The 25619-nt window shown below is 47.9% G+C and overlaps 1 protein-coding gene and 1 long non-coding RNA gene across 7 annotated transcripts in view; one reads left to right on the forward strand and one right to left on the reverse strand.

Moving 5' to 3' along the window:
- The first annotated feature begins 4748 nt into the window (after positions 1-4748).
- Positions 4749-25619, forward strand: part of PIR (pirin) — a 104229-nt gene continuing 83358 nt past the window's right edge. The window contains exons 1-3 of one of the 6 annotated variants that reach the window (XM_050964511.1): positions 4749-4798; positions 18033-18167; positions 19783-19875. In XM_050964511.1, coding sequence (XP_050820468.1) covers positions 18072-18167; positions 19783-19875 — 189 coding nt within the window. In that variant the 5' untranslated portion in view covers positions 4749-4798; positions 18033-18071. Of the gene's footprint in view, positions 4799-15866; positions 15892-17638; positions 17720-17772; positions 17798-18032; positions 18168-19782; positions 19876-25619 lie in introns of those variants that run through there. The other 5 variants (XM_050964521.1, XM_050964484.1, XM_050964530.1 and 2 more) reach the window with 5 other exon arrangements.
- LOC127056769 (uncharacterized) lies at positions 14427-16076 on the reverse strand. Its single transcript, XR_007775908.1, has 2 exons — positions 15182-16076; positions 14427-14947 (listed from the first exon to the last, which is right to left on the reverse strand). It is a non-coding gene; the product is annotated as an uncharacterized LOC127056769 (long non-coding RNA).

A 25619-nucleotide genomic window follows, 5' to 3' on the forward strand; every position in this document is an offset into this window, starting at 1 on the left:
ACTGGATGAGTAGTTTTCTGTTCCCTGAGTGACCAGAGCAGGGGCTGCACTAGAATAATCAGGAACCTGCTAGAACCAATTAAGGCAGACAGGCTGATTAGAACACCTGTAGCCAATCAAGGCAGGCTAATCAGGGCACCTGGGTTTAAAAAGGAGCTCACTCCAGTCAGGTGAGGGGGAGCCCAGAGGAGAGGAAGTGTGTGTGAGGAGCTGGGAGCAAAAGGTGCAAGGAGCTGAGAGTGAAAGAATGTGCTGCTGGAGGACTAAGGAGTACAAGCGTTATCAGACACCAGGAGGAAGGTCCTGTGGTGAGGAGAAAGAAGGTGTTTGGAGGAGGCCATGGGGAAGTAGCCCAGGGAGTTGTAGCTGTCATGCAGCTGTTACAGGAGGCACTATAGACAGCTGTAATCCACAGGGCCCTGGGCTGGAACCTGGAGTAGAAGGTGGGCCCGAGTTCCCCCCAAACCTTCCCACTCCTGATCAGACACAGGAGAAGTTGACTGAGACTGTGGGGAAGATCACTGAGGTGAGCAAATCTGCCAATAAGCGCAGGACCCACCAAGGTAGAGGAGGAACTTTGTCACACAATATTGATACCAATTTTGAAATTAAAAGAATAAATGGAAAGTAAGATTAGTATTTGAAGAAATTGCTAATAATTAGTATCAGTTTGTAATGACTTCAGTGAGATTACACAGAATACTGCTAAATTCTTTCACATTGGAAAGAAATTATAATGGTTACAGTTATGCCAAAAATGCCACTTAAGATTTTTTTAAAAACAAGATTGAAGATAAAAAAGAAAACTTAAACATATTGCAATAGGTGTAGCACTTTCCATACTTAATGGTGGGATTCCTGTGTTGTTTTGGAATGTTTGATGAACAGATGTGGAGAAAATAATTGTTTGTATTTACTGTGTATGGTTTGAGTTACTTCTAGGTCAAAACACAGGAAAGTTTGAACATGAGCAGAATGTGGTATTAATGTGAAACAGTTATTTTCTTGTTTTAATTTTCACTGATTTGTAATATCCTAAGAACATCCTTTTTTATATAGATTTTTATATTAACTCTTACTTCTTTTTTTCTAATGTGAAAAAAATAAATAAGGATATGGAAAATGACATACTGTGGGCCACTTACTGCCTTCAGTCTGCTCTTATAACTCCAGCTCCAGCTGATCTCAATAGACATTAGTAATACCTAGCTGTTCCATACCATAGTACTTCCTATCAGAGCTGACGTGATGTGACTTGCCCAGGTCACCTGGCAGGCCAGTGGAAGAGCCAGGAGTAGCATGCAGATCTTCTGAGTGTCAACCCACTGCTCTGTTCACTGGGTCACATTGTCTCAGTGCAGTAATTGTTAACTTTTCCATGATGGTGACCCCTTTTGCTAAGTCAGAACTTTTGCAAACATCTTCCTCCCCCCAATTACATTTACTATAGAAGTAAGAATAAAAAAATGTATCAGTGATCATAAGGGTAGGCCTAGATAATGTATTTTGTGTGTATATTTCGAGAGGTGGCTATAGATTGCTTCACCTTTAAGGGGAAGGTTGTGCAGGGGGTAGGAGAGTGATAAAGTAACTCCTGACTTAAAGTCGTCCCAGTTAACGTTGTTTCGTTGTTATGTTGCTGATCAATTAGAGAACATGCTCGTTTAAAGTTGTGCAATGCTCCCTTATAATGTTGTTTGGCATCCACCTGCTTTGCTTGCAGAAAGAACACTCGTTGGAACTAGCTAGTGGGGGCTTGGAACCATGGTGGACTGGCAGCCCCCCATCAGCTCCCCGCTCCCCTAATTTCCCTGTGTGGCAGCCGCCCAGCAGGCTATCAATTGCCAGGCAGTGCAGCTGTCCCTCCCCCCACTGCCGGGTGCTGCTCCTGCCCTCTGCCTTGGAGCTGCTCCCAGGAGCCTCCTGCTTGCTGTGCAGGGACTGGGGGGGGGAAGAAGAGAGCTAATGTCAGAGTGTCCCCTTACCCCTGCTCCTGCCCCCCACTTACCCCTTCTCCATATAGAGCAAGGTGGGGACATGACAGGGCTCAGGCTGGAGGGAGTTTGCTGGCCACAGCTGCTGTCTCAGCTTCCTGATGTCCTTAGAGTGGTGTTAGGGCACTTAACGGGTCAATGCGCATCTCTCGCCCAAACACAGGGTGTGTGTCTCTGTCTGACATGCTCTCTCCCCTCCCTCCATTCATACTGTCTTGTAGAGTGTGAGGCTACATAGACAATGGGTTAACCCTTGATGGCTCAGCCGAATGCTAGTTCACCATTTAGCAGGCAGGTATTCCCTGGGAAGTATCCCACCCTCTTCCACCCTCTGACTTCACCACCTCAACCAAGCTTCACAATCATCATTGCTGTGTACAGTATTAAATTGATTGTTTAAAACTTATACTATGTATTATATAGGTTTTTGTGTGGTGAAAAAAAATTCCCTGGACAGCCCCCCCCGCCCATTTACATTAATTCTTATGAGGGAATTGGATTCACTTAACATCATTTCGCTTAAAGTTGCATTTTTCAGGAACATAACTACAACGTTAAGCGAGGAGTTACTGTACTTTCTTTGCTTTAGAGTTTGAAGTTGCAAAACCTATAACTTCCAAGGCCTTGCACTGCCCTGACTACCTTTTGTGTGACCCTCTGGTTGTGAAACGCTGTCCTAGCAGAGCAAGAGCACAAAATACTTCTACTTTAGAATTTGGGATCAACTGTGTTCCCTCTAGGAGTAGCAGCACCGGGCAGGGAACAGAAATAGACACAGTGAGGCTGACATTTCTGTTTTTGATTAGGCTTGTTTGGTTTTTGTTGCCAGTTTCAGTTTTTCTTTCCTTTCTTTTTGTTTTGTTTTGTTGGGGACCATGTAATTGGTTTCACATTTTTCCCCTCTGCTCTTTCTGAAAAATAAAATGAGAGGCTCACTCTAGAAGATGAGAAATAGTATTGCCTTTGCCCTGCCCAGTATTGGGTAATATTTGAAAAACTGGGGACAGATGGGTCTAGGCCTGCCCAAAACTAAAGACACTCTCCTCAATTAAGGGGGAGGATCCACTGAGCTCAAGCAACAATTGATTTACTGGGGACAGTGAATGAAAAAAGAGGAGTGGGAGTGGGGTCAAAGATTGAAAATTAGGGATCTGGCAGGGGACACCGAGCAGAAACCCTCGACAGCACCCACTGATACTCAAGAGTGTCTAAGGAGTCAGTGGATGCTGCCCAGAGGAACTCTTCTGGAGGCATGATCATACAAGGGATTGGATAGGGCCCTGCAGTCGTGGAACATCTCTGTCTCCACCTTTCTCCTCCTGGTATGATGGATGGCCACCTTGGCCAGCTCCAGAAAGAGGATGATGATGAAATTCCTCCACTTTGTGCGGCCATGGATGAGACGTGCATTGATCAAGAGGAGTGAGGAAAAGTGTAGCCAGAAAAGGGGCTGCAACTTGATGTACCCTATATAGATATCCACCGGGGTGTTCCTCTCTCCACAGAAGGACAAGTGTCAGGGAGTTTGTGAACCATATCAGGTTACGGTTACAGCTCAATGAATGAGCCACCAGCTAATATCTCCAGCCAGCCATGGAACCAGAGTGGATTACAGACTGGCCCACTGGAGTGCCTCGCCCTGCTTAGGTGGCAGCAGATCCTGCCACTTGGGACATGAGAGTGAGAAAGTGGATGGAAGAGAAGCACGAGTGCCTACAGATACTCTCTGGGCATGGTTCAGAGGTGAACAGGCTAGATGTCATGCAGCTGGCTTAAGTGGCGTGTTGGGGGTGGCAAAGGAGGCTCACAGGGCAAGGGCCTGATGATGAGTTAAAGAGGGTCAGAGGTGAGGAGTGGGTAGAGAACAGCCTCCTACAGGACCCACTCAAGGAAAATGAGAGAAACAGGAGGCAAGGCTTCACTTATTTCTTGGAGCACATGACGGGGGCACACTGGATGGGCTGCCTCATGCACAGGCCGAGCACCACAGGGTCCAGACAGTCCCTTTGATCATAACCCAGGAGGACTCACATAAAGGGGGACTCTGCCACCTGCACATGGAGATGAGGTTTGTGTAGCAGGAGTTCTGTGAGGAGATCCTTCCCCTCGATGGCCACCGCTAAGGTACCAGATGTCCCAATTTTATGGGGACAGCCCAATATTTAGGTCTTTTTCTTACACAGTAACTCCTCGCTTAACATAGTTATGTTCCTGAAAAATGCAACTTTAAGCAAAACGATGTTAAGTGATTCCTATTTCCCCATAAGAATTAATGTAAATGGAGAGCAGGGGTTAGGTTCCAGGGAATTTTTTTTCACCAGACAAAAGACTATATTATATATATGTATACACAGTATAAGTTTTAAACAAACAGTTTAATACTGTACACAGCAATGATGATTGTGAAGCTTGGATGCGGTGGTGGAGTCAGAGGATGGGATATTTCCCAGGGAATGCCTTACCGCTAAATGATGAACTAGAACTTGGCTGAGCCCTCAAGGGTTAACACATTTTTGTTAATGTAGCCTCATACTCTACAAGGTAGCATGAATGGAGAGAGAGGAGACAGCAGGGCAGACAGAGGCAGCGACACACACCGTGTGTGTGTGTGTGTGTGTGTGTGTGTGTGAGTGAGAGAGAGCGCGAGAGAGAGAGAGAGATGTGCATTGCCCCTTTAAATATGCTAAACCACTCTATGTACATTGCCTTTTTAAGTAGACCAGGAAGTTGAGACAGCAGCTACTGCCAGCCCTCCATTCTGAGACACCCTGTCGTGTCCCCACCACCTGCTCTATGGAACTTGGGTAAGCAGGGGGGAGGGGAACACACTGATATTAGTCCCCCTCTTTCCCCTCTCCTCCCTGCACAACAAAAAGGAGGCTTCTGGGAGCAGCTCCAAGGCAGAGGACAGGAGCAGCACATGGTAGTGGTGGACGGGACACCTGAACTGCCCGCAATTGCTAGCCTGCTGGGCGGCTGCCGCACAGGGAACTTAGGAGAGCGGGGAGCTGATGGGGGGGCCGGCCCACCCTGGTTCCAAGCCCCCATCAGCTAGCTGCAACGGGCTGCTCTTTTTGCAAGCAGCGGTCAAAGCAGGCAGCTGCCAAACAACGTTATAAGAGAGCATTACACAACTTTAAACGAGCATGTTCCCTAATTGATCAGCAACGTCACAACAAAACAACATTACCCGGGACAACTTTATGTGAGGAGGTACTGTATAGGTGCTTATTGTCCCCCTAGCCGCTGTTCCAATTTTTCACACTTGCTTTCTGGTCACCCTAGCCGCCATGGACCTGGTCATGGAAACTAGCTTGCAAGTCCTGAGGAGGTCTGAGCAGCAAACTGACCACTCAGAGAGGTCTTGGGAGATACCTCTTGGGTGGAGGTAAAAGGGCTGCCAGTTGTATTGGAGGTGATAAAGGAAGGCATGTGCCAGCATGCTCCATGCTGGACTACCTGCACTGTAAAGGAAGCAACGCCGGGCCTGGAGGTAGCCCAGTGTTTGGTGAGTGGTTTCCCTGGGTAAATGAGGTCCCAGCCCTTGTGCACAATCTGCAGAAGAGTGTACTTGGCAGGGGTTGCCCAGAAACTAGCTGTGATGCTGCTTTCCGTGGCTGCGAGCTGGCCTGTCTGAATGTGTCTCAGCTTGGGGAGTGGGCACCAGGCTGGGACCAAGAGTGCTGCTGTGAAAGCTGTGTTACATCCCTGAGACTCAAGTGGAGTATGATCCCCCCTCAGCTGGGAGATAAAACCGTCCATCCTTTAGTGGGCAAGGGGGGTGTTGGGGGTGGGGTTTACAGTGCAGAGGATTCTGCCCTCTTCAGGTAGTGTGAGAAAGTGCACAGTGCATGTGTCATCTGGGATTACATTATCTGTGTCTGTGTGTGCGCACAATTGTGGTCTCTGTGATTGTCGTCTGAGTGTGCGATTGTGATTTGTGATTGTACATCTGTGTGTGACTGAGATCTTTGCAATTGTATCATCTGTGTGCATGTCTGACTGTGATTGTGTCAGTTTATTGATCCCTGTGTATAGTTGTTGTCTATGAGTGGAATAAGCCTGTGTGATTGTGTGTGCCATGTCTGCTTGATGTGGCACTCTTTCTCCCTCTAGCATCACCTAGACCATCTAGAGATTTCTGAGTCTGCTACAGCCTTAGCTAAGAACCACGTGGCTTTTAGCTCATGCAGTAGAGGCTCATGCACTAAGCTTCAGAGATCCCTGGTTTGATCCTGCTGACAGACACACCCAGTACTATTAATATGATAAAAGCCTCCAAACCTCTGTAGTATATAGCATTTTCCCAGCCCTGCACTACTGGAAGCTTCCCCTCCTAGTGTATGTGACCCACCCATCCTTTGTTTCTTGTTTGCTAGGAGACGGGGGATCATGGGTGTCATAAACAGATAGCTAAGGGTTAATGTCTCTTTCACCTGAAGCACCTGACCAGAGGACCAATCAGGAAACCAGATTTTTTCAACTTTGGGTGGAGGGAATTTGGTGTCTGAGGTCTTTGTTGTCTGTCTGCCTGCTTTCTCTGAGCTTTGGAGAAGTAGTTCTGCTTTTTAATCTTCTGTTTCTAAGTGTAAGGACAAAGAGATCAGATAGTAAGTTATATGGTTTCTTTTCTTTGGTATTTGCATGAATATAAGTGCTGGAGTGCTTTGATTTGTATTCTTTTTGAATAAGGCTGTTTATTCAATATTCTTTTAAGCAATTGACCCTGTATTTCATCACCTTAATACAGAGAGACCCTTTGTATGTATTTTTCTTTCTTTTTTTATATAAAGCTTTTCTTTTAAGACCTGTTGGAGTTTTTCTTTACTTCAGGGAAATTGAGTCTGTACTCACCAGGGAATTGGTGGGAGGAAGAAATCAGGGGGAGATCTGTGTGTGTTGAATTTGCTAGCCTGATTTTGCATTTCCTCTGGGTGAAGAGGAAAGTGCTTTTTGTTTCCAGGACTGGGAACGGAGAGGGGGAGTCACTCTGTTTGGATTCACAGAGCTTGTGTCTGTGTATCTCTCCAGGAGCACCTGGAGGGGGGAAGGGAAAAAGGATTATTTCCCTTTGTTGTGAGACTCAAGGGATTTGGGTCTTGGGGTCCCCAGGGAAGGTTTTTCAGGGGGACCAGAGTGCCCCAAAACACTCTAATTTTTTGGGTGGTGGCAGCAAGTACCAGGTCCAAGCTGGTAGCTAAGCTTGGAGGTTTTCATGCTAACCCCCATATTTTGGACGCTAAGGTCCAAATCTGGGACTAAGGTTATGATATGGTGTGCAGTGGTGGGATAGACAAAATCCAGAAGCCAGTAGGAATATTATTTTTTTTCTTTTCTCTGCTAAGGGCTTTTTAGCAGAGAGAAACAGTTTGGTTTTAAAAGGGAACCAGAGAGAATTTTTTTTTCTGCTCTCTCTGGCAGTTTGTGGCTTGCATCTTAAGCAAGAAACCATTAAGGTGCTATTAAGAGTCTTTTGTCACACAATAGCACTCCCATTGAGAGTCATTACCAGCACTATATATATGCAAATAAAGTGGTTTTTCAGGTTTACTTAACATTGAAGATTAGCTAAAGGCACTGTTGCTAGGCAGACTCCAGGAGGCAACAGAGCCTGCAGTTCAGAAGATAAACACCGGAGGGCACCCCAACACAAGAAAACAGGAATCATGACTTCTAAGGCAAAAATTGAGGCCAAAGGGCAATTCAAAGAAGCTGAACACAGGCGACAAATGGAGATGAAAGAAAGAGAATACAAATCAAAGCACTCCAGCACTTATATTCATGCAAATACCAAAGAAAAGAAACCATATAACTTACTATCTGATCTCTTTGTCCTTACACTTAGAAACAGAAGATTAAAAAGCAGAACTACTTCTCCAAAGCTCAGAGAAAGCAGGCAGACAGACAACAAAGACCTCAGACACCAAATTCCCTCCACCCAAAGTTGAAAAAATCTGGTTTCCTGATTGGTCCTCTGGTCAGGTGCTTCAGGTGAAAGAGACATTAACCCTTAGCTATCTGTTTATGACAATGGGCAGCAGGTATAAGACGCTAAATGGGGCAAGAAATGGCAGATGTGACACACCTCCCTTTGGAACTGTGCCCATCCCCCACCTTTGGAGTGCTGCCTCCAGAAGCTCCAAGAAGTGGGGGCCACAGGTGCCCTGACCATGGCCCCACCCTTGCTCCACCTCTTCCAACCTCCAGTCCGCCTCTTCCCCTGAGACCCCTTTGCCTGCCTTGGGGTGACGGGGAGGCAGAAAGGAGCAAGTGGCAGGCGGGGGTGGGGCTCAGGGGTGGAGAGGAGTGAGTGGAGGGAGGCCTCTGGGGAGGGGGCAGAGAGGAACCAGCAGCAGGCGGGCATAGGCGGCAGGTTATACATGTTTGTGGTGCCCGGGCACCAGGAATATTCAGGAGCTGCAATATTTGGAGCTGGGTCTCTCCCCTGGTCCTGCCTGGATCGGGCCCTGGCCCCTCCGGGTCATCCCCCCCCCCCCGCGCTGCCACGTCTCTGCCTGGAGCGGGTCCCGGCCTCTGCCTGCCAGCCAGCCTCCCCCTGCGTGTCCCTGCCTGCTTGGGCTCCCGGCAGAACTGCCGTCTGCTGCCCCAGGGTCCTCTCACCTGCCATCCATTAATGGCAGGGCTGGCTGCCATTAACCTGTGCTTCCGCCCTCGCCCTGAGTCTCCCCAACGCCCCAACCCCCTCATCCTCAGCCAGAGCCCTCATCCCCCCGCACCCTGATCCTCTGCCCCAGCCCTGAGCCCCCTCGCAGCATGAACCCCTCATCCTCAGCCCCAACCCTCATCCCCCCGCACCCTGATCCTCTGCCCCAGCTCTGAGCCTCCCACATCATGAACCCCTCATCCTCAACCCCAACCTTCATCCCCCCGCACCCTGATCCTCTGCCCCAGCCCTGAGCCCCCCCAAACACAAGAGTCACACACCACCTAGGCTGGGGATGATTTTACTGAATCATACTGAGTTGGTTACTCTGAAGTGCAGAGGGGGGTTAAATGAGAAGCAATCTTAGTTTGCAGGCTTGCACAGATAGGGAATTGCAAGATAGAGTGTTTTATAGGTAGGAGCAGGGAGCTAGGTTAGCCTAGGCATGTGGTGCAACTTTCCTTTGGTGGAAAAGAGAAAGTCCTTAGCTTCAGAAAATTGAGGCTCCCATCTTCTATTTTGGTTTTTGCTACAGGGGACACATTGGTTGTTTCCTGATTTAAAGCAAACAACAACCTCGTAGTCTTGTGCCAATTTTCTATCTTCATTTGCAGTTGTGCTGTTAACTGCTGTTTGTGAGCTTGTGTGTGTAGGTGCTTGTGTATGTTTTGTTTCTTTGCTTTCCAAAATATTGTATTGACAACATTTAAAAATCGTATGTATTTCCTTAGCAGACTTTCGAAATCCCACCCACTCCAGCAGAACACATCTGTTTGTTTGTCTATATATTAGCATACATTTTGCACAATTCAAATTTTTAGCTGATCCATTAAAGTTAATGAGATTCTCACATGCACCGTGATCCTTAATAGGGGATCCTGATATAGTATTTGGGTGTGGCCTGCAGAGAATTCTTTTGAGGCCTGGGGCAAAATCTGAAAGTGAGGGCCCCCTCCCCCACCCCCATCCTTCCAAATCCCCAAGGTTACAAAAACACTGAAGGGGAGCCATGGGGCAAGAGCAGGGAGGACACTGAGGAGCGAACCTGCCATGCACCCAACCTGCAACTGCAGCTCCTGTCCTACAGTGCTAGGCCTGGCTCCCCACTCCCCCATTCTGGGTGTTGTGATCTGACGCACTGAGTCACACACCAAACCTGAGTGGCACTGTGACCCAATAGACTCATAGACTTTAAGATCAGAAGGGACCGTTATGATCATCTAGTCCAGTGGTCCCCAACCTTTTTGTGGCCAGTAGCACATTCATGTTTTCAGAAGAGTGTGATGGGCGCCAGCAATTTTTCAAGGCTTATTTTGTATTTGTACATTAAATAATATGAAAATCATATTTAATACTACATAATATATGAAGCGCTAAGATAAAAAGGGTAATTTTACATGTAAAATGTATTAAATTAAATTATTCGACAATTACTCTTTCACCTTACCATGTGAATTTGCTCTTTTTTATCTACCTGTAAGGAAAATTAAGGAGTTTTTACAAAATAAATATCATAAACAGTTTTCATCTTATTTATCCAAATATATTTATTATTCTTTCTTTAACATAGAATGAAGCCTGCAGCCCCGAAGATCTCTGTCCCCGGCAGACGCGGGGTCACGGTTTCTCTCTGGCTTAAGCCACGACCCCACGCCTGCCAGGGACTGAGAACACCGGTGCCCGCAGCCCCGGAGTTCTCTGTCCCTGGCAGAGGTGGGGCTGTGTCTTCTCTCTGGCTTTGAAGCCAGAGAGAAAGGCCCGGCGCCTGCCAGGGACCGAGAACATCAGCACCTGCAGCCCCGGAGTAGCCGGAGAGAAGCCGCAGCTCCGCGCCTGCCAGGGACAGACAAAGCTGGCACCCATAGACTGCAGCCCTGGAGTACTCTGTTCCCTGCAGGCGTGGGACCCCAGCTTCTCTCCCCTGCTAGGCACTAGGTGGGCACACATAAATGCCCCGGCGGGCGCCATGGCGCCCACGGGCACTGCGTTGGAGACCACTGATCTAGTTTGACCTCCTGCACAATGCAGGCCACAGAATCTCACCCACCCATTCCTGTAACAAACCCCTAACCCCATGCACTAGGTGGCAACACCACTCCAACAAATTTTTTCTGGTTGCCCCACTGTCATGATCGAGGGATGACCAGGCCAAACCTGAGTGTGTACCCGGCACAGTACCACTCAGTTTGGGGGTAGTGTTGCCACGCATCCAGTTTTCAACCAGAACGCCCAGTTGAAAAGGGACCGTGGCGGCTCTGGTCAGCACCACTGATTGGGCCGTTAAAAGTCTGGCCATCCCCAAGCAGACCGGGGTGTGGGAGGGGTTTTGGGGTGTGGGTTGCACCTAGGAGCCACAGGGACATGTCACCACTTCCTGGGGGGTGCCTGAGGTGAGTGCCACCTAGAGCCCAACCACCTGCCCCAGCACCCAAACTCCCTCCCAGAGCCTGCACCCCCAACCCCCTGCCCCTGCTCTGAGACCCCTCCTACACCCCAAGCCCCTCATCCCCAGCCCCATCCCAGAGCCTGCACCCCTAGAGTCCTTACCGCCACTGCATCCTAATCCCCTGCCCCAGCCCAGAGCCCTCTCCTGCATCCTGAACCCCTCATTTCTGACCTCACCCTGGAGCCTGCATCTTCCCAGCCGGAGCCTTCACCCCCTACTACACACCAACCCTTTGCCTCAGCCTGGAGCCCCCTCCTGCACTCCAAACCCCTGGGTCCCAGCCCAGAGCCCCCTCCTGCATCCCAAACCCCTCATCTACAGCCTCACCATAAGTCTACCTCCCCAGCTGGAGCCCTCACCACTTCCACACCCCTACTCTCTGCCCCAGCCTGGAGCCCCCTCCTGAACCCCTCATTTCTGGCCCCACTCTGGAGCCCACACCACCAGCCCAGAGCCCTGCCCCATATTCCAACCCCCAGCCCCAGCTCAGCCCCCCAGAGCCCACACCCCAAACCCCCTCCCGCACCCCAACCCTCTGCCCCAGCCCAGTGAAAATGTGTGAGTGAATGAGGGTGGGGAGAGTGAGCAACAGTGGGACAGGGGGTGGAGTGAGTGGGAGTGGGGCCTTGGAGAAGGGGCAGGGCAGGCACAGGGCAAGGGCATTCAGTTTTCTGCAAACAGAAAATTAGCCCTCAAATGTGGCATCTAGGGAGGTCCTGATTTAGGTTATAGTTTTTGAAATAGCTGCATTATTTACAGGCCCTTTGTCTTGGAATTGCCCAGGGAAATCTGTGCAGAACTCTTTCAATATCTGTGGGCTGAATATATCTGGACAACAGCCCAATTCCCAGAATGTAATGATCACATTAGTTATGTAAGACTGGGATTTTAATTCACACGGGACATGACATAATGATAACTAAGAACCACATCAGCTGAAACAGTAAGCAGGGGCCACTGCTAATAAAACTGGTTGTGGACATAACATCTGATCCAAAAAAGGAAGGGCCAGGAGCTCATTCACGGCCTGATTGTGCTCTCATTGAAGTAATTGGCAAAACTACCATTGATTTAATAGGACATGCCACGTCTGGTCCTGAGTAAGAAATGAGTAAGCACTGCCAGATTTGTCTCAATATAAAGTCTCCTTTAAGCATTAGAATCTCATGTTCCATAAATGTACTTTTGCACAATTCTGTGCAAACAGAGTACTTTTAATGTAACTATTTCTTTATACAATACAAATTATAACATTTTTTTCTGTGATTATATGGAAATAAACATGTTGTAAAACTTATAAAGTTATGAGCTCTAGCTAGGGTATATTTTAACATAGGAAATGACATACTGGGTCAGATCAGTGGTTTATCCAGTTCAGTATCCTGTGTGTCGAAAACCAGTATCATGTTAGAGGTGTGAGAAACTCTGTAGCGGACAAATATGGAATAACTTGCCCATCCAATTCCTATCAGTCAGTGGTTGCCATATGTCCTCAAGCAAAACATTGTGTTTTTTAAATTTATTAAATAGTTATTACAGGCTAGTTCAACATTAAACAGTTACCACATAATGTGAGGGGCTGCTTCCTGGTAATAACAGGTAGTGCTCCATTGTACTTCCCTGACACATTGCTGGCTCCATCAGAGATTTATTCCCAGTGGCAAATATAGGCAAAGAATGATACCACTCACCATACCACAAAGATTCCTTTAAAAAATTCAGTTTTTGAAATTTCATTTGTCCCTTCCCTGCCCTTTATTTCTTTTTAGCCCATGAGTGAAATGATAGGATTTTTTGGTATTTTACCAGAGTTCTTGTTTTGTTTTTTGTCACGCTGTAACCTTTCACTTGAAAAATTATGGAGCAGACATAGGAAACAAGGAAGAAGACAAACAGGAAAGTTTGAACATAAACACAACGTGGTATTTATTTCAAATGGTTATTTTCTTGTTTTAATTATCACTGGTTCGTAACATCTTAAAACATGTTTTTTATATAGAATGTTATATTTACTTTTACCTCTTTTTCCTCTAATGTAAAATAAATAAATAAGGATATGGAAAACACTATGAGCCCCTGACTGTCTGCAATTTGAATGATGTCGCTCCAATTGATCTGAATGGAAATTAGTAATATCTAGCTGTTCCATAACACTTCCCTTAGGTATCATTATCTAAGCAAAGAGGTGGAGTGACTTGCCACAGGTCACCCAGCAGGCCAATGGAAGAGCCAGGAACAGCATGCAAATCTTCTGAGTGCCAACCTACTGCTCTGTTCACTAGACCACATTGTCTCAGTGCAGTAATTGTTATCCTTTCCATGATGGTGGCCCCTTTTGCTAAGTCAGATCTTTTGCAATCCTCCCACTTCTATAACATTTACTGTAAAAGTAAGAGTTAAAAAACACATCAGTGATAACAAGGATAAGCCTATATAATTGATTTATGTGGGCTTGTCTACAGTTCAAAGGCTACAGAATTCTTCTGTTAACCTAGTGCTGTCTACAGGGGGAATTATAGAATCATAGAATATCAGGGTAGGTCGGCTTGTCTACATCATTCAGGGGTGTGGATGTTTCACACCTCCGAGCAACATAGTTATGCCAACCTAATTTTCTATTGTAGATCAGGCCTCTGTGTATATTTGGAGAGATGGCAGGGGATTGCTTCACCTTGAAAGTGGAGGGTGTGCAGGGGGAACGGGAGTGATACTTTATTTGCTTTAGATTGTGATATAATTTCCAATGCCTTGAGATACCCTGACTACCTTTGTGTAACCCACTGGTTATGAAACACTGTCCTAGCAGATTAAGAGCACAAAATAGCTTCTACTTTAGAATTTGGGATTGGTTGTGTTGCCTCTAGGAGTAACAGCACCTGGGCAGGGAACAGAAATACACAGTTAGGCTGATATTTCCAATTTTGATTTCAGCTTGTGTGACATATCAGGGTACAGTACAGACCAGTGGGGGGCTGTGTCACCCCTGCCCTGCAATGTTGGGTGCTTTACTGAACTAGCTCCCAACTGGGCCAATCACAAACAGCCTTCCAGCATACAAGCCACACCCTGAGAGTCTGTGTGTAACTGCAGCCTACCAGCCACACTTGGGTTACCCTCTGGCTCTCACCAGTCTGGATTATATTGCATGGTGACCCTAACACACCCCTAACCCCAGATTTTTCCCCAGAACAGCATGTCTTCTGCTGCCCAGCCCTCTCCTAGACAGTATAAATATTTTAAGTACATTATTTCTTTAAGAGAAAAATATGCCAATTCATTATTACAAACAATTATTCAGACACTTCAATTTAAACACTCTGGATTAGATAAAACAGTAAAACAAGTTTATTAACTACAAAGAAATAGATTTTAAATGAGTACAAGTAGTGAGGCATAAAAATCAGAAATAGTTACAAGAATAAAGATGTTTACTAATGCCTAATGTAACAAACTATATTAGATTCAAACAAAATTTCCACCACATATTCCAGCAGATTACTGACCAAACTCTTAGGTCAGGACCCCTCCTCCACTGAGTCTACATGAAAGGATGGTCTCTGCTGTTTTTTTGTTTTTTGTTTACCTGTTTGAATTTCCTTTGTCTTCCTTTCCTGCTTGATGACTCTGTTAACTGCTTAAATGCAAATTAAGGCACACACACATTTCTTTGTCTAGAACAGACCTGTTTGCCAATTTTTGCCTGGGCAGAGCTCTGGGAAGGGCCCTACCAAATTCATGCCCATGAAAAATGCATCAGAGACCATGCAATTTGGTCTCCGCTGTGAAATCTAGCTATTGTAGAGGAGGAGCAAGGCTAGGGGGCACCACAGCTGGGGGCTCCTACTGTGTGCCAGGCTCTAGCTTTCATGGCGGTAGTAGGTGCATGAAGCCATCGGGTGTGTGTACCTTCCTGGAGGGTCCTGGAGACAGGTCTTGCCCAGCCCCTGGGGAGCAGCCAATGCAGGAGAAGAGGACATCCCATCCCTCCTGAGCCTGGCCCCTCCCTGGCTTCAGGTCCAGTGCTCAGGGATTAAAGGGGCCTTATGTTGGGTCTGTGTGTGCGGGGGACCACAGCACCCCCCAACCATGGGCAGTCACCTACTTGCCTGCCTATAAGGCTGGCCTTGCTTTCCCCACTCATGTGACCCTCACTTGTGTGCTGCTGCCAGTGGTGGCGCTGCCTTTAGAGCTGGGTGCCAGGCCACTAGCCCACCCTCTGGCTGCCCAGCTTTGAAGGCAACACTGCTGCCATCAGCAGCGCAGAAGTAAGGGTGGCAATAGCCCTGCAAACCCTCCCCCCTCCCCGACACTTTTTGGGTCAGGACCCCCAGGGTTACAACACCATGACATTTCAGATTTAAATATCTGAAAGCATGAAATTTACAATTTAAAAAAATCCTGTGACCATGAAACTGACCAAAATGGACCTTGAACTTAGTAGGGTACCAACTATGGGGTTTGGAAGGTGTTGCCACACGTATTTTACCTGCACAATAGTGACCAGCAAATTATGAGTTTTCAACTGGCACGTTAGGAGCCACACTTTAAAGGAAGCGGCTTTATTACGCTACCACGCAGCGGGCCTGCACACAGGCGTGCACATCACAGCTTCTTGGCTTTGATAACGAGGGTCTGGTTCTCTTCGCTGTCGTTTGGTTTGGTGCAGGGCTTTATTGCTGGTTTTGCAATTTTCTCCCGCCTGCGCTTTCGGACAAGCAGACGGCGCTCAGGTTGCGGAGCAGACCCAGTCTCTGCCCTGCCCTGCCGCCGGGCGAGTGGCTTCCCGGGTAAATGAGGCCCCGGCGCCATATCCGCAGAGGGGTGCGCCTGGGAGCGGGCTGAACAGGACCCGGCCGTGACGCCGCGTGGGAAGGGAGCGGGCACCGCGCTGCACGTGCAGCCCGAGGGGCCCCGCCGGCCGCTCTCCGACTCCCCAGGAGTCTAGAACGGGTCAGGGCTCCAACTCGGCTCCCCTAGGCGCGCGGACGGCCTGAAGCCCCGCCCCTGCCTCCCCGCGCCGCAGCCAATAGGCAGCTGCGTTCACTCTCCCCCCTCTCTCTCGAATTGGGAGAGGAGAGGGAGCGCTCGCTCCGTTCGCTCCCCGGGGGCGGTGCCGTCACTGCAGCGAGCGGGCGGGGGAGCCTCTCCGCGGGGCGCATGCGCCACCTGGGATGGTGTTTTGTGTGTGAGGGTAAGGCTACACTTGCACCGCTTTGAAGTGTGAGTGTGGTCGCAGTGCCAGCGCTGGGAGGGAGCTCTCGCAGCGCTGCACGTACTCCACCTCCTCTACGGGTGTAGCTTGCAGCGCTGGGAGCCGCACTCCCAGCGCTGCGGCACTGATTACACTGAGGCTTTACAGCGCTGTATCTTGCAGCGCTCAGGGGGGTGTTTTTTTCACACCCCTGAGCGCGAAAGTTGCAGCGCTGTAAGGCGCCAGTGTAGCCATGGCCTGAGAGTGATGATCTCTTGTGTCATCTCAGGGCTTGGCTACACTGGCACTTTACAGCGCTGCAACTTTCGTGCTCGGGGGTATGAAAAAATACCCCCCAGGAGCGCTGCAAGACACAGTGCTGTAAAGCCTCAGTGTAATCCGTGCTGCAGCGCTGGGAGCACGGCTCCCAGCGCTGCAAGCTACACCCCTAAGGGATGTGGTTTACGTGCTGCGCTGGGAGAGCTCTCTCCCAGCGCTGGTGCTCTGACCACATTCACACTTCAAAGCGCTGCTGCGGCAGCGCTTTGAAATTTCAAGTGTAGCCATACCCTCAGTGTGTGTGGCTGGGATCCTGTCACTGTGTTTGTTGATCCCTGTGACTTGTTGAGTGTCTGCGTTCAGAGGAGCAGCTGTGTTAGTCTGGATCTGCAAAAAGAACAGGAGTACTTGTGGCACCTTAGAGACTAACAAATTTATTTGGGCATAAGCTTTTGTGGGCTATAGCTCACTTCATCAGATGCGTGGAGAGAAAATACAATAAGTAGAATATATATTATTCCACATGAAAGGATGAGAGTTGCCTTACCAAGTTGGGGTGGGGGGAGTCAATGCTAACAAGTCAGTTCAATTAAGGTGGAAGTGACAAGATGCAATAGAATGGAACATATAGTGAGGATATATATATATATTCTGATATATATAATATATACTGTATACATATTCAGGTTCTGTATGTATATATATCTCCTTACTATATGTGCCATTCTACACATCCATGCAGTGGGTTTTAGCCCACGAAAGCTTATGCTCAAATAAATTTGTTAATCTCTAAGGTGCCATAAGTACTCCTGTTCTTTTTGTTGGTCTGTGACTCTCACTGAGTGCCATGAGCCGGTGTGACTGTATGTGTGCTGGCTGAGATAGCAATACTCCTGAAGTACTAGCACCATAAAAGCCCCACAGCCAGACTGTAGCATATATGACCTCCCTAGCACTGTCCTGCCCCGCCCCAGGCTGCCCCCCCCCCCGCATGTGATTCACCCATCTCATTTGCTAGGCAATGGGATGATTGTGCTGACTCATGCTGAGTTAGTTACTGTGAAGTGCAGAGCAGAGGGAGTTAAATGAAAAGCAACCTGCGGTTTGCAGGCATTGCAGTCCTGCATCAGATAAGGAGCAGTAAGGTACTTTACCGCTGTGGGGGGTATCTGAGGCATGAGGTGCAACTTTCCTTTGGTGGAAAAATGAACTATTTAGCTTAAGTAAATGGAAACCCCCATCTGCTGTTTTGGCTTTTGCTACAGGCAACATGTTGGTTGGTTGCGGATTTAAAGTAAAACCAAAATGTCATAGTCTTTTGCCAAGTTTCTGTCTTCATTTGCAGTTAATGTTTTGAGCTGTTAACTGCTCTGTTTGTATGTTAGGGTGCTTTTGATTTTTTACTTTCCAAGAGATAATATTGACAACATTTAAAAATCTTATCTATTCCCTGTGCAGATTTTTGAAGTCTTGGAAACTGCATCTTCTTTCAGAAGGATGGTAACTCTGAGGAAAGTTATCAAAACTGTACTCAGCATTGAGCAGGCGGAAGGGGTTGGGGCACGTGTTCGGAGAAGCATTGGCAGGCCTGAGGTATGCTCTATACTTTCTCGCCTCCCAAAGATATTTGATGTGATGCTGAATGATGATCATTTCCTGGTTGGAATGTTTGATGGTGGATATATGAAAAGCAAAACCCGTCCATAATGCATTAGCTTCATACAGCAGCAGGAAAAAATAGCACCATCAACTAATATAATAGTAAGTCCCCAGTCCTGTGTCAGGGCTTTCCTGATGCTCTGGTTGTGATATGATTTTGGGGCTTGGATAAGAGGAAGCTGGTGATGCTCAACCAGAGATGATGGAGGTAATGCTGTGAAAGCCTCTAGGGCAGGGGTTGGCAACCTCTGGCACGTGGCTTGGGATGGGATGGTTTGTTTACTTGCCATGTCTGCAGGTTCGGCCGATCGCGGCTCCCACTGGCTGCAGTTTGCCACTCCGGGCCAATGGGGGTGACAGGAAGCCACGGCCAGCACATACCTCAGCTTACCCTGGCAGCCTCATGCCAGAGGTTGCCGACCCCTGCTCTAGGAGAAACAGGTGAGTTGATACCTGCCTCATTTACTTTTTAAGTTGGAGATTTTCAAACTTTTGTCGATATAGTAGGAGAACTGGGGGTCCTGCTGTGGGGACCATGGCTGTTATTAGATAAGAGTGGCAGTTGTGCCACGGTATTGTCTTGCAAACTGTGGCCTTCTCTTTGACATCTTTCATCCGACGAAGTGGGCATTCACCCACGAAAGCTCATGCTCCAATACGTCTGTTAGTCTATAAGGTGCCACAGGACTCTTTGCTGCTCTTTCACGTATAGATCTTACCAGTTATCTGTGTCTTAGGCTCATAGACTGGATTAATACAATGAACACTAGATGATGCTACCCCTAAAAGCTATGGGGAAAACTGCTGTTGCAGAATGCTTGCTTCTTGAAGCTTCATGTAGGTAGGGAGCACATTATATTTGTGCTCTCCATAGCTTGCACTGGATTCAGGTTTGCTTCTGGGTACAGTTCATAGTGTTGACTTTGGTTGTTCCCAATATAGCTCTGTGTAGTTTGAGTGCTTGCTGTCTTAGAGCCTGCCTCTTTATCCTTGTGTGGCGCTACAGCAGTTGAGATCAATTGATGCACTCAAGTTGACAAATAACAAGGGGCCTTGTGGTATGGTGTTACCCAGAGTTCAGGACTCTGGAATTCAGTGCATCCATCAGAATCTGTCTGCTGACCTTCCAGGCATGCGTCTAGTTCTGTTTATTCACTCAAGCTTTTGCTGGAGTCGATCATTAGTGAGAATCTTTTCTCTGGGGGAGGAGCTCTCATTGGACTGGAACCAATCTGTAAATAGTTCTATAGTTATTTTTAAACTACTGGGTATACATGCTATGAAACTGTTTTGATTAGTACGTTTCAAAAATAAACACAGGAAATAAAGATAACAAGCACTGAAAAATGATATAGCTTCTATAATTTCATTTGCACCTATATTTGTGTAACTTAAATTTTGAATGCTGGGCTGTAAGAGAATTTGTTTAAGAATCAAAGGATATTTTGAGGTTCAGTATTTCTGACAATGTTATGTTTTGTGTGCAGCATGTAAAGTAGAATTTGATGCAAAATCTTTGTCTAAACAGCCTAAATTTGATTTATTTCAGTTAAAAAATGTGGATCCTTTTTTGTTGCTTGATGAATTCAAAGGAGGTAAACCAGCTGGCTTTCCTGATCACCCCCATCGGGGTTTTGAGACGGTGAGTAATTTTAGGTGATTTTCTGATGTATGTGTTTTTAAATTTGAACCTGCTAGTGTCATTATAACTCAGGGACCTGTTATTGCATCTGTGACTGTGTCTACATGGATGGTGCTGTATAGAGTACAGGTACTCCATGTGTAGCAACAAGGTGCAATGAAATGAAAGCTGCGTCCACACTGGTCACTGCAATGTTGTAAGGTTCCCACTTCTCAGAATCAGGGCCCCACCCCCTTCCCCTGGTAGCGTCGGGGACTAAGTGCCTACGCCAGATCTGTTGCTCGGAAGTTCTGGCTTGCAGTGGGGCAACTAAAAGAGCAACAGCTTAGGCATCATGGGTGTGGGCTGAATGAACTGGCAGTCAATAATTCAGGTCTCATGGGTGTGGGCTGAGTAAATAAACAGTCAGTAGCTCAGGCCTCCTGGGTGTGGGCTGAGCAAACAAACAGTCACTGGCTCTGGCCTTCAGCCATGAGTGTGTGCAAGGGGACCTGGGCCCACCCTGCACCACTGGGTCCCAGCCTAGTATCCTTGAAGCAATGAGTGATCCTGTTGCTTCATTGGCAGGGAAATGTGGGGTTACTGCCTCACCTCTAGCAACTCAGCAGGACCAAAGTCTCGTTTCCCTGGGCTGCTTCTTAATGGCATCTGGTTGGGTTGCTCTGCAGCCACTGGGGCGTGGTTCCCAGTCTTCTTGTTGAATGGCTCACTCTCTGCTTCCTCTTTGGATTCCTGAGTCTCCTGGGTCAATGGCTTGCCTTGACTCCAGGCCAGCTCAGGAGAGTTGTCACCCACCACAGCTGGTCACGGACTCCGTGGACAGTTTGGCTCCCTGGGAAGGACGTCTGGCTCCTGCCCTGGTCTGGCCCAAGCTGAGCTCCAGGGCCTTGTTCATATAGGCCTGGTCTACACTACGCGTTTATACCGAATTTAGCAGCGTTAAACCGAATTAACCCTGCATCCGTTCACACAACGAAGCCCTTTATTTCGATATAAAGGGCTCTTAATATCGATATCTGTACTCCTCCCCGATGAGGGGAGTAGCGCTCAAATCAGTATTGCCATTTCGGATTAGGGTTAGTGTGGCCGGAATTCGACGGTATTGGCCTCCGGGAGCTGTCCCACAGTGCACCATTGTGACCGCTCTGGACAGCAATCTGGAGTCGGATGCACTGGCCAGGTAGACAGGAAAAGCCCTGCGAACTTTTGAATTTCATTTCCTGTTTGCCCAGCGTGGAGCGCTGATCAGCATGGACTGTACGGGAGATACTGGATCTGATCGCTTAATGGGAAGACAAATCTGTTCTATCAGAACTCCATTCAAGAAGTTGAAATGCCAAAGCATTTGAAAAAATCTCTAGACAGAGGCCACAGCAGGGACTCAACACAGTGCTGCGTGACAAGCATAACGGAAAGCCAAAGAATCAAATGGACGCTCATGGAGAGAAGGAGGGGGGACTGAGGACTCCAGCTATCCCACAGTCCCCGCAGTCTCCGAAAAGCATTTGCATTCTTGTCTGAGCTCCCAAAGCCTGAAGGGTCAAAAGCATTGTCCCGGGTGGTTCAGGGTATATGTCGTCAATTTACTCCCCTCCCCCTGTGAAAGAAAAGGGAAACAAATCATTTCTCGCCTTTTTCCAGTGTCACCGTATGTCTACTGCATGCTGCTGGTAGATGCAGTGCTGCGGCGCTGAATAGCAGCATCCGCTCCCATTCCTTTCCTGATGGCATACGGTACAAAAGGCTTGGAAACTGTCCTCATCATACTGTGAGTGCTCCTGGCTGGCCTCGGTGAGGTTGGCCGGGGTCACCTGGGCAAAAATGAGAATTACTCCTGGTCATTCCCGGCAGATGGTGCAAAAGGATTGAAAACCGTCCTCATCATAGCAACTGGGGGCTGAGCTCCTCACCCCCCATGTCTAATGAAGATTCTGTACTGCCTGGACTATCATAGCAGCGGGAGGCTGCCTCCCTCTCATTTTATCTCACTAAAAAGTCAGTGTTTCTTATTCCTGCATTCTTTATTACTTCATCACACAAATGGGGGGACACTGCCATGGTAGCCCAGGAGGGATGTGAGAGGAGGGAAGCAATGGGTGGAGTTGTTGCAGGGGCACCCCCTAGAATGGCATGCAGCTCATAATTTCTGCGGGATATCTGGGCCTCTGACCCGGAGCGGCTGTGCTCTCTGGTTCTCCAGTAGACTTGCCCCATGTTCTAGGCAGGACTGACTCTAATTTTAGACAAAACATAAAGAAGGGAATGATCTGGGGAGTCATTCCCATTTTTGTCCATGCGCTCCCGGCCAACCTCAGCGAGGCCAGCCAGGAGCACCCATGACAGCAGCAGATGGTACAAAAGAATTGATAACCGTCATCGCCAATTTCCAATTGCAGATGGTGATATAGGGCTAGTAACCGTCTCTACTACCTTGCAAAGGCAAATGAATGCTGCTGTGTAGCACTGCAGTACCGCATCTGTCAGCAGCATCCAGTATACATACGGTGCCAGTGACAAAAGGCTAAACAGGCTTCATGGTTGCCGTGCTATGGCGTCTGTCAGGGCAATCCAGGGAAAAGGGGTGCGAAATGATTGTCTGCCGTTGCTTTCATGCAGGAAGGATTGAGTGACAACATTTACCCAGAATCACTTGCGACACTGTTTTGGCCCCATCATACATTTGGGTCTCAACCCAGAATTCCAATGAGCGGGGGAGACTGCGTGAACTATGGGATAGCTATGGGTTAGCTACCCACAGTGCAACGCTCCGGAAATCGACGCTAACCTCGGTACATGGACGCACACCGCCGAATTAATGTACTTAGTGTGGCCACATGCACTCGACTTTATACAGTCTGTTTTTAAAAACCGATTTCTGTAAAATTGGAATAATCCCGTAGTGTAGACAGAGCCTTACAAGGGAGAAGGGATGGGGTTAGCTGAGCTCAACTCTGCCTCAGGGCTATAAGGGGCAGTCAGCAACCTCTTCTGATCCTGCCAGGGTTTCAAGATGTTCACGTGGTATATTTGTAATTTCTTCCTCTTGTCCAGCTGCTGGATTTCATAGTTAATAGCCTTATCCGGCGGATCACTTCATGAGGCCCCAGCCATTGGGTGAGCAGTTTTGACTCCTCAGAGGGGAGTAACAGAAGAACCTTGTCCCCTGGTTCAAAGGCCATTTCCTGGCTCCCTGGGTGTATGACTGCTCCTGTGACTTCTGTGTGTTGTGAAGATTCTTGCCTGCTAAGACCCCCACCTTTTCAAGTTGGGTGCAGTCAGAGGATGTACTGCAGGGGAGACCTTATAATGGGGAAGGTGCCTGCTCCCAGCTCTCACACACCAGGTGCAGGACTCCCCGTGGCTGCCTCCCATAAAGCAGCTCAAATGCAGAAAACTTGGTTGATGATTGGTGAACTTCTCAGATTGTGAGTAGCAGAAGCTCTGTCAGAGAAAATCTCCAAAGCATGCCCTTGACGGTTCTGTTTAAATGTTCCACTAAGCCATCCATCTGAGGGTGATAAACGGACGTCTGAATCATCTCAATGCCCAACAGGTTGCGGACTTGCTTAAGCAACTTTGATGTGTCGTTTGTGCCCTGGTCTGTCCAGATTTCTTGCGGGAGGTCCACTTGAGCAAAGACCTTGAATATCTCCACAGCAATGGTCTGGGCTGTGATATTATGGAGGGGGATTGCTTCAGGGAAGTGGGTAGCAGAGTCCAGGATCACCAAAATGTATCTGAAACTTCTCTTGAGGGGTTCCACCAGTTCCACGGTTATCCTCTCAAGGAGTACCCCCACTATGCGTAGTGGGAGTAATGTGGCTTTCAGTGCTCACTGTAGAGTGATAAGCTGGGAGTCTGGAGAGAACCTGCAAAAGTCTTTGACTTCCTGGTGAATTCCTGGACAAAAATAATTGGTCCAAATTTTGGCCCAATGTCTTTTCATGGCCCAGTGCCCAGCAGCAGGGACATCATGAGTGAACCTCACGACAGCTCGCTTGTGGCACCAGGGCACAAGCAACTGAGTCTGGGCCTCTTGACTTTGCGGGTCACAGTCAACCCAGTATAGGCAGTCCTGTTTTAGCTCAAACTGGGGGTACTCTGTTGCTGATCGAGGCTCTGTGACCCTTCCATTTATGCTGGCCAGTTGCTTGTGCGCTCAACTGAGTTTAGAGTCTTCTCGCTAGTTTTGGCCAAAGTTGGCGCCCAAGTTTGGTGGATCCTCCCCATGTTGATGAACAGGGTCTGCCTTCTCATCAGGGCTGTCGAGCTTGGTGCCCTGGGCTCCCTCAAAGTCAGTGTCGGGATTACTAGATGTCTCCCTCATTTCCTCGAGGGGGTTCCCCCTCAAACATGGGATCTGGTTTGCCTGGCTCAGGGTTTGTAGTGTGTAGAACCCTTGTGAATCCCTTCCAATCACAGCTGCGGATGACTGTGTAGGCTAGGCCTACCATCATGATTCTGATCTCGCTGTCCACGATGACCCAAGTGCTGAGGTAGGGCTTCACATCCCTGTCAATATACTGTAATTGGATGACTCCTTTCTGTGGATTTGGGGTGGTGATGAAGTCTTGACAAGTAACTTTGACTACATCCCAGGTCCATGAGTGTGGGGACCCATACCCTGTTAATCTCCATGGGAACCATCAGTTTGCCAGAGGGCTGTTTTTGAGCATGAGCCTCTCCGGTCCAGCCTTCCCTGAAGTTGCAGTCCATTGCCGGGCATTCTCTTGAAGCCCCTATAGAGTCCCATTGCCCCTGAATCTGGAACTCTCCCAACGAGCCTACACTGAGCCCCTTTGGTGCACCTGGCCCAGAGGGGCAGAGTCCCAGGGTGTTTCTGGGACAGGCTATGTGCTATATTAGGGTCAGGTGCAGCCTCACTGCTGAGTCTGTGTCCTGAGGGTGAGGGGCTGCAGGGTGATCTCCCACCTTCATGCAGCCAGTGGCCTATGTTGCCCACTGCTATGCTGGAGCCTCTGCATTTACTTATTGGCAAATAAAAGTTGCAGAATTTTAAAATATTGTGTGCAGATTTTTTTTTTTGGCGCAGAATGCCCCCAGAAGTAATCTATTCATACGTTTCTATTCATTATAGGTTCTTTTAGTGCCCTCATCATCTTAGTATCTGGGTACCTTCCAGTAATACATGAAGTGACATGATTGACAGTGACATATCTGTTACGTGTGATTTGTTTTCTCTTCCTCTCCCCGGGAGGAGAATTACATGTCCTCTTTGTTTTGGTAGGGTTATTTTTGTGTGTGTTTGTTTTTTAAATGTGCATACTGCTGTGTGTTTTTAAGTTAGAGAGGGCAGATCAAAGAAGGACACCTTGCAGTTACAGCGGAAGGTGGCGAGGTTCATGATGCAGGTTTCTTCCTGATAAAATTAGATGCTGCAATAAAATACTGTTGATTTAATATATGCCAAAGTGTATGAGAGATAGAGATTTTAACTGCCAGTTAAACTCTAACATTACTTCTCTATTTCCTAACATCATCTCCTTTTTATGATGTACTTAAAACCACACAGAAACTGAATGCATCTTTCCTCAAACTACTTCTGGTTTGTTTCTTTGCAGGCAGACCGTAACAGTTGGTCTTGCTTGGAGATGTTGGCTATACTTTAAACAATATTCAGCCCACCCATCGCTACCCCTTTGCAAACTATTATTTTGCAGTTATTTACATGTCATCTGTCACCATAGGAGCTGGACGTCTTGAATAACATGATAAGAACACTA

This window comes from Gopherus flavomarginatus, chromosome 1, assembly GCF_025201925.1.
Source record: "Gopherus flavomarginatus isolate rGopFla2 chromosome 1, rGopFla2.mat.asm, whole genome shotgun sequence".
Lineage (NCBI taxonomy): Eukaryota > Metazoa > Chordata > Testudines > Testudinidae > Gopherus > Gopherus flavomarginatus.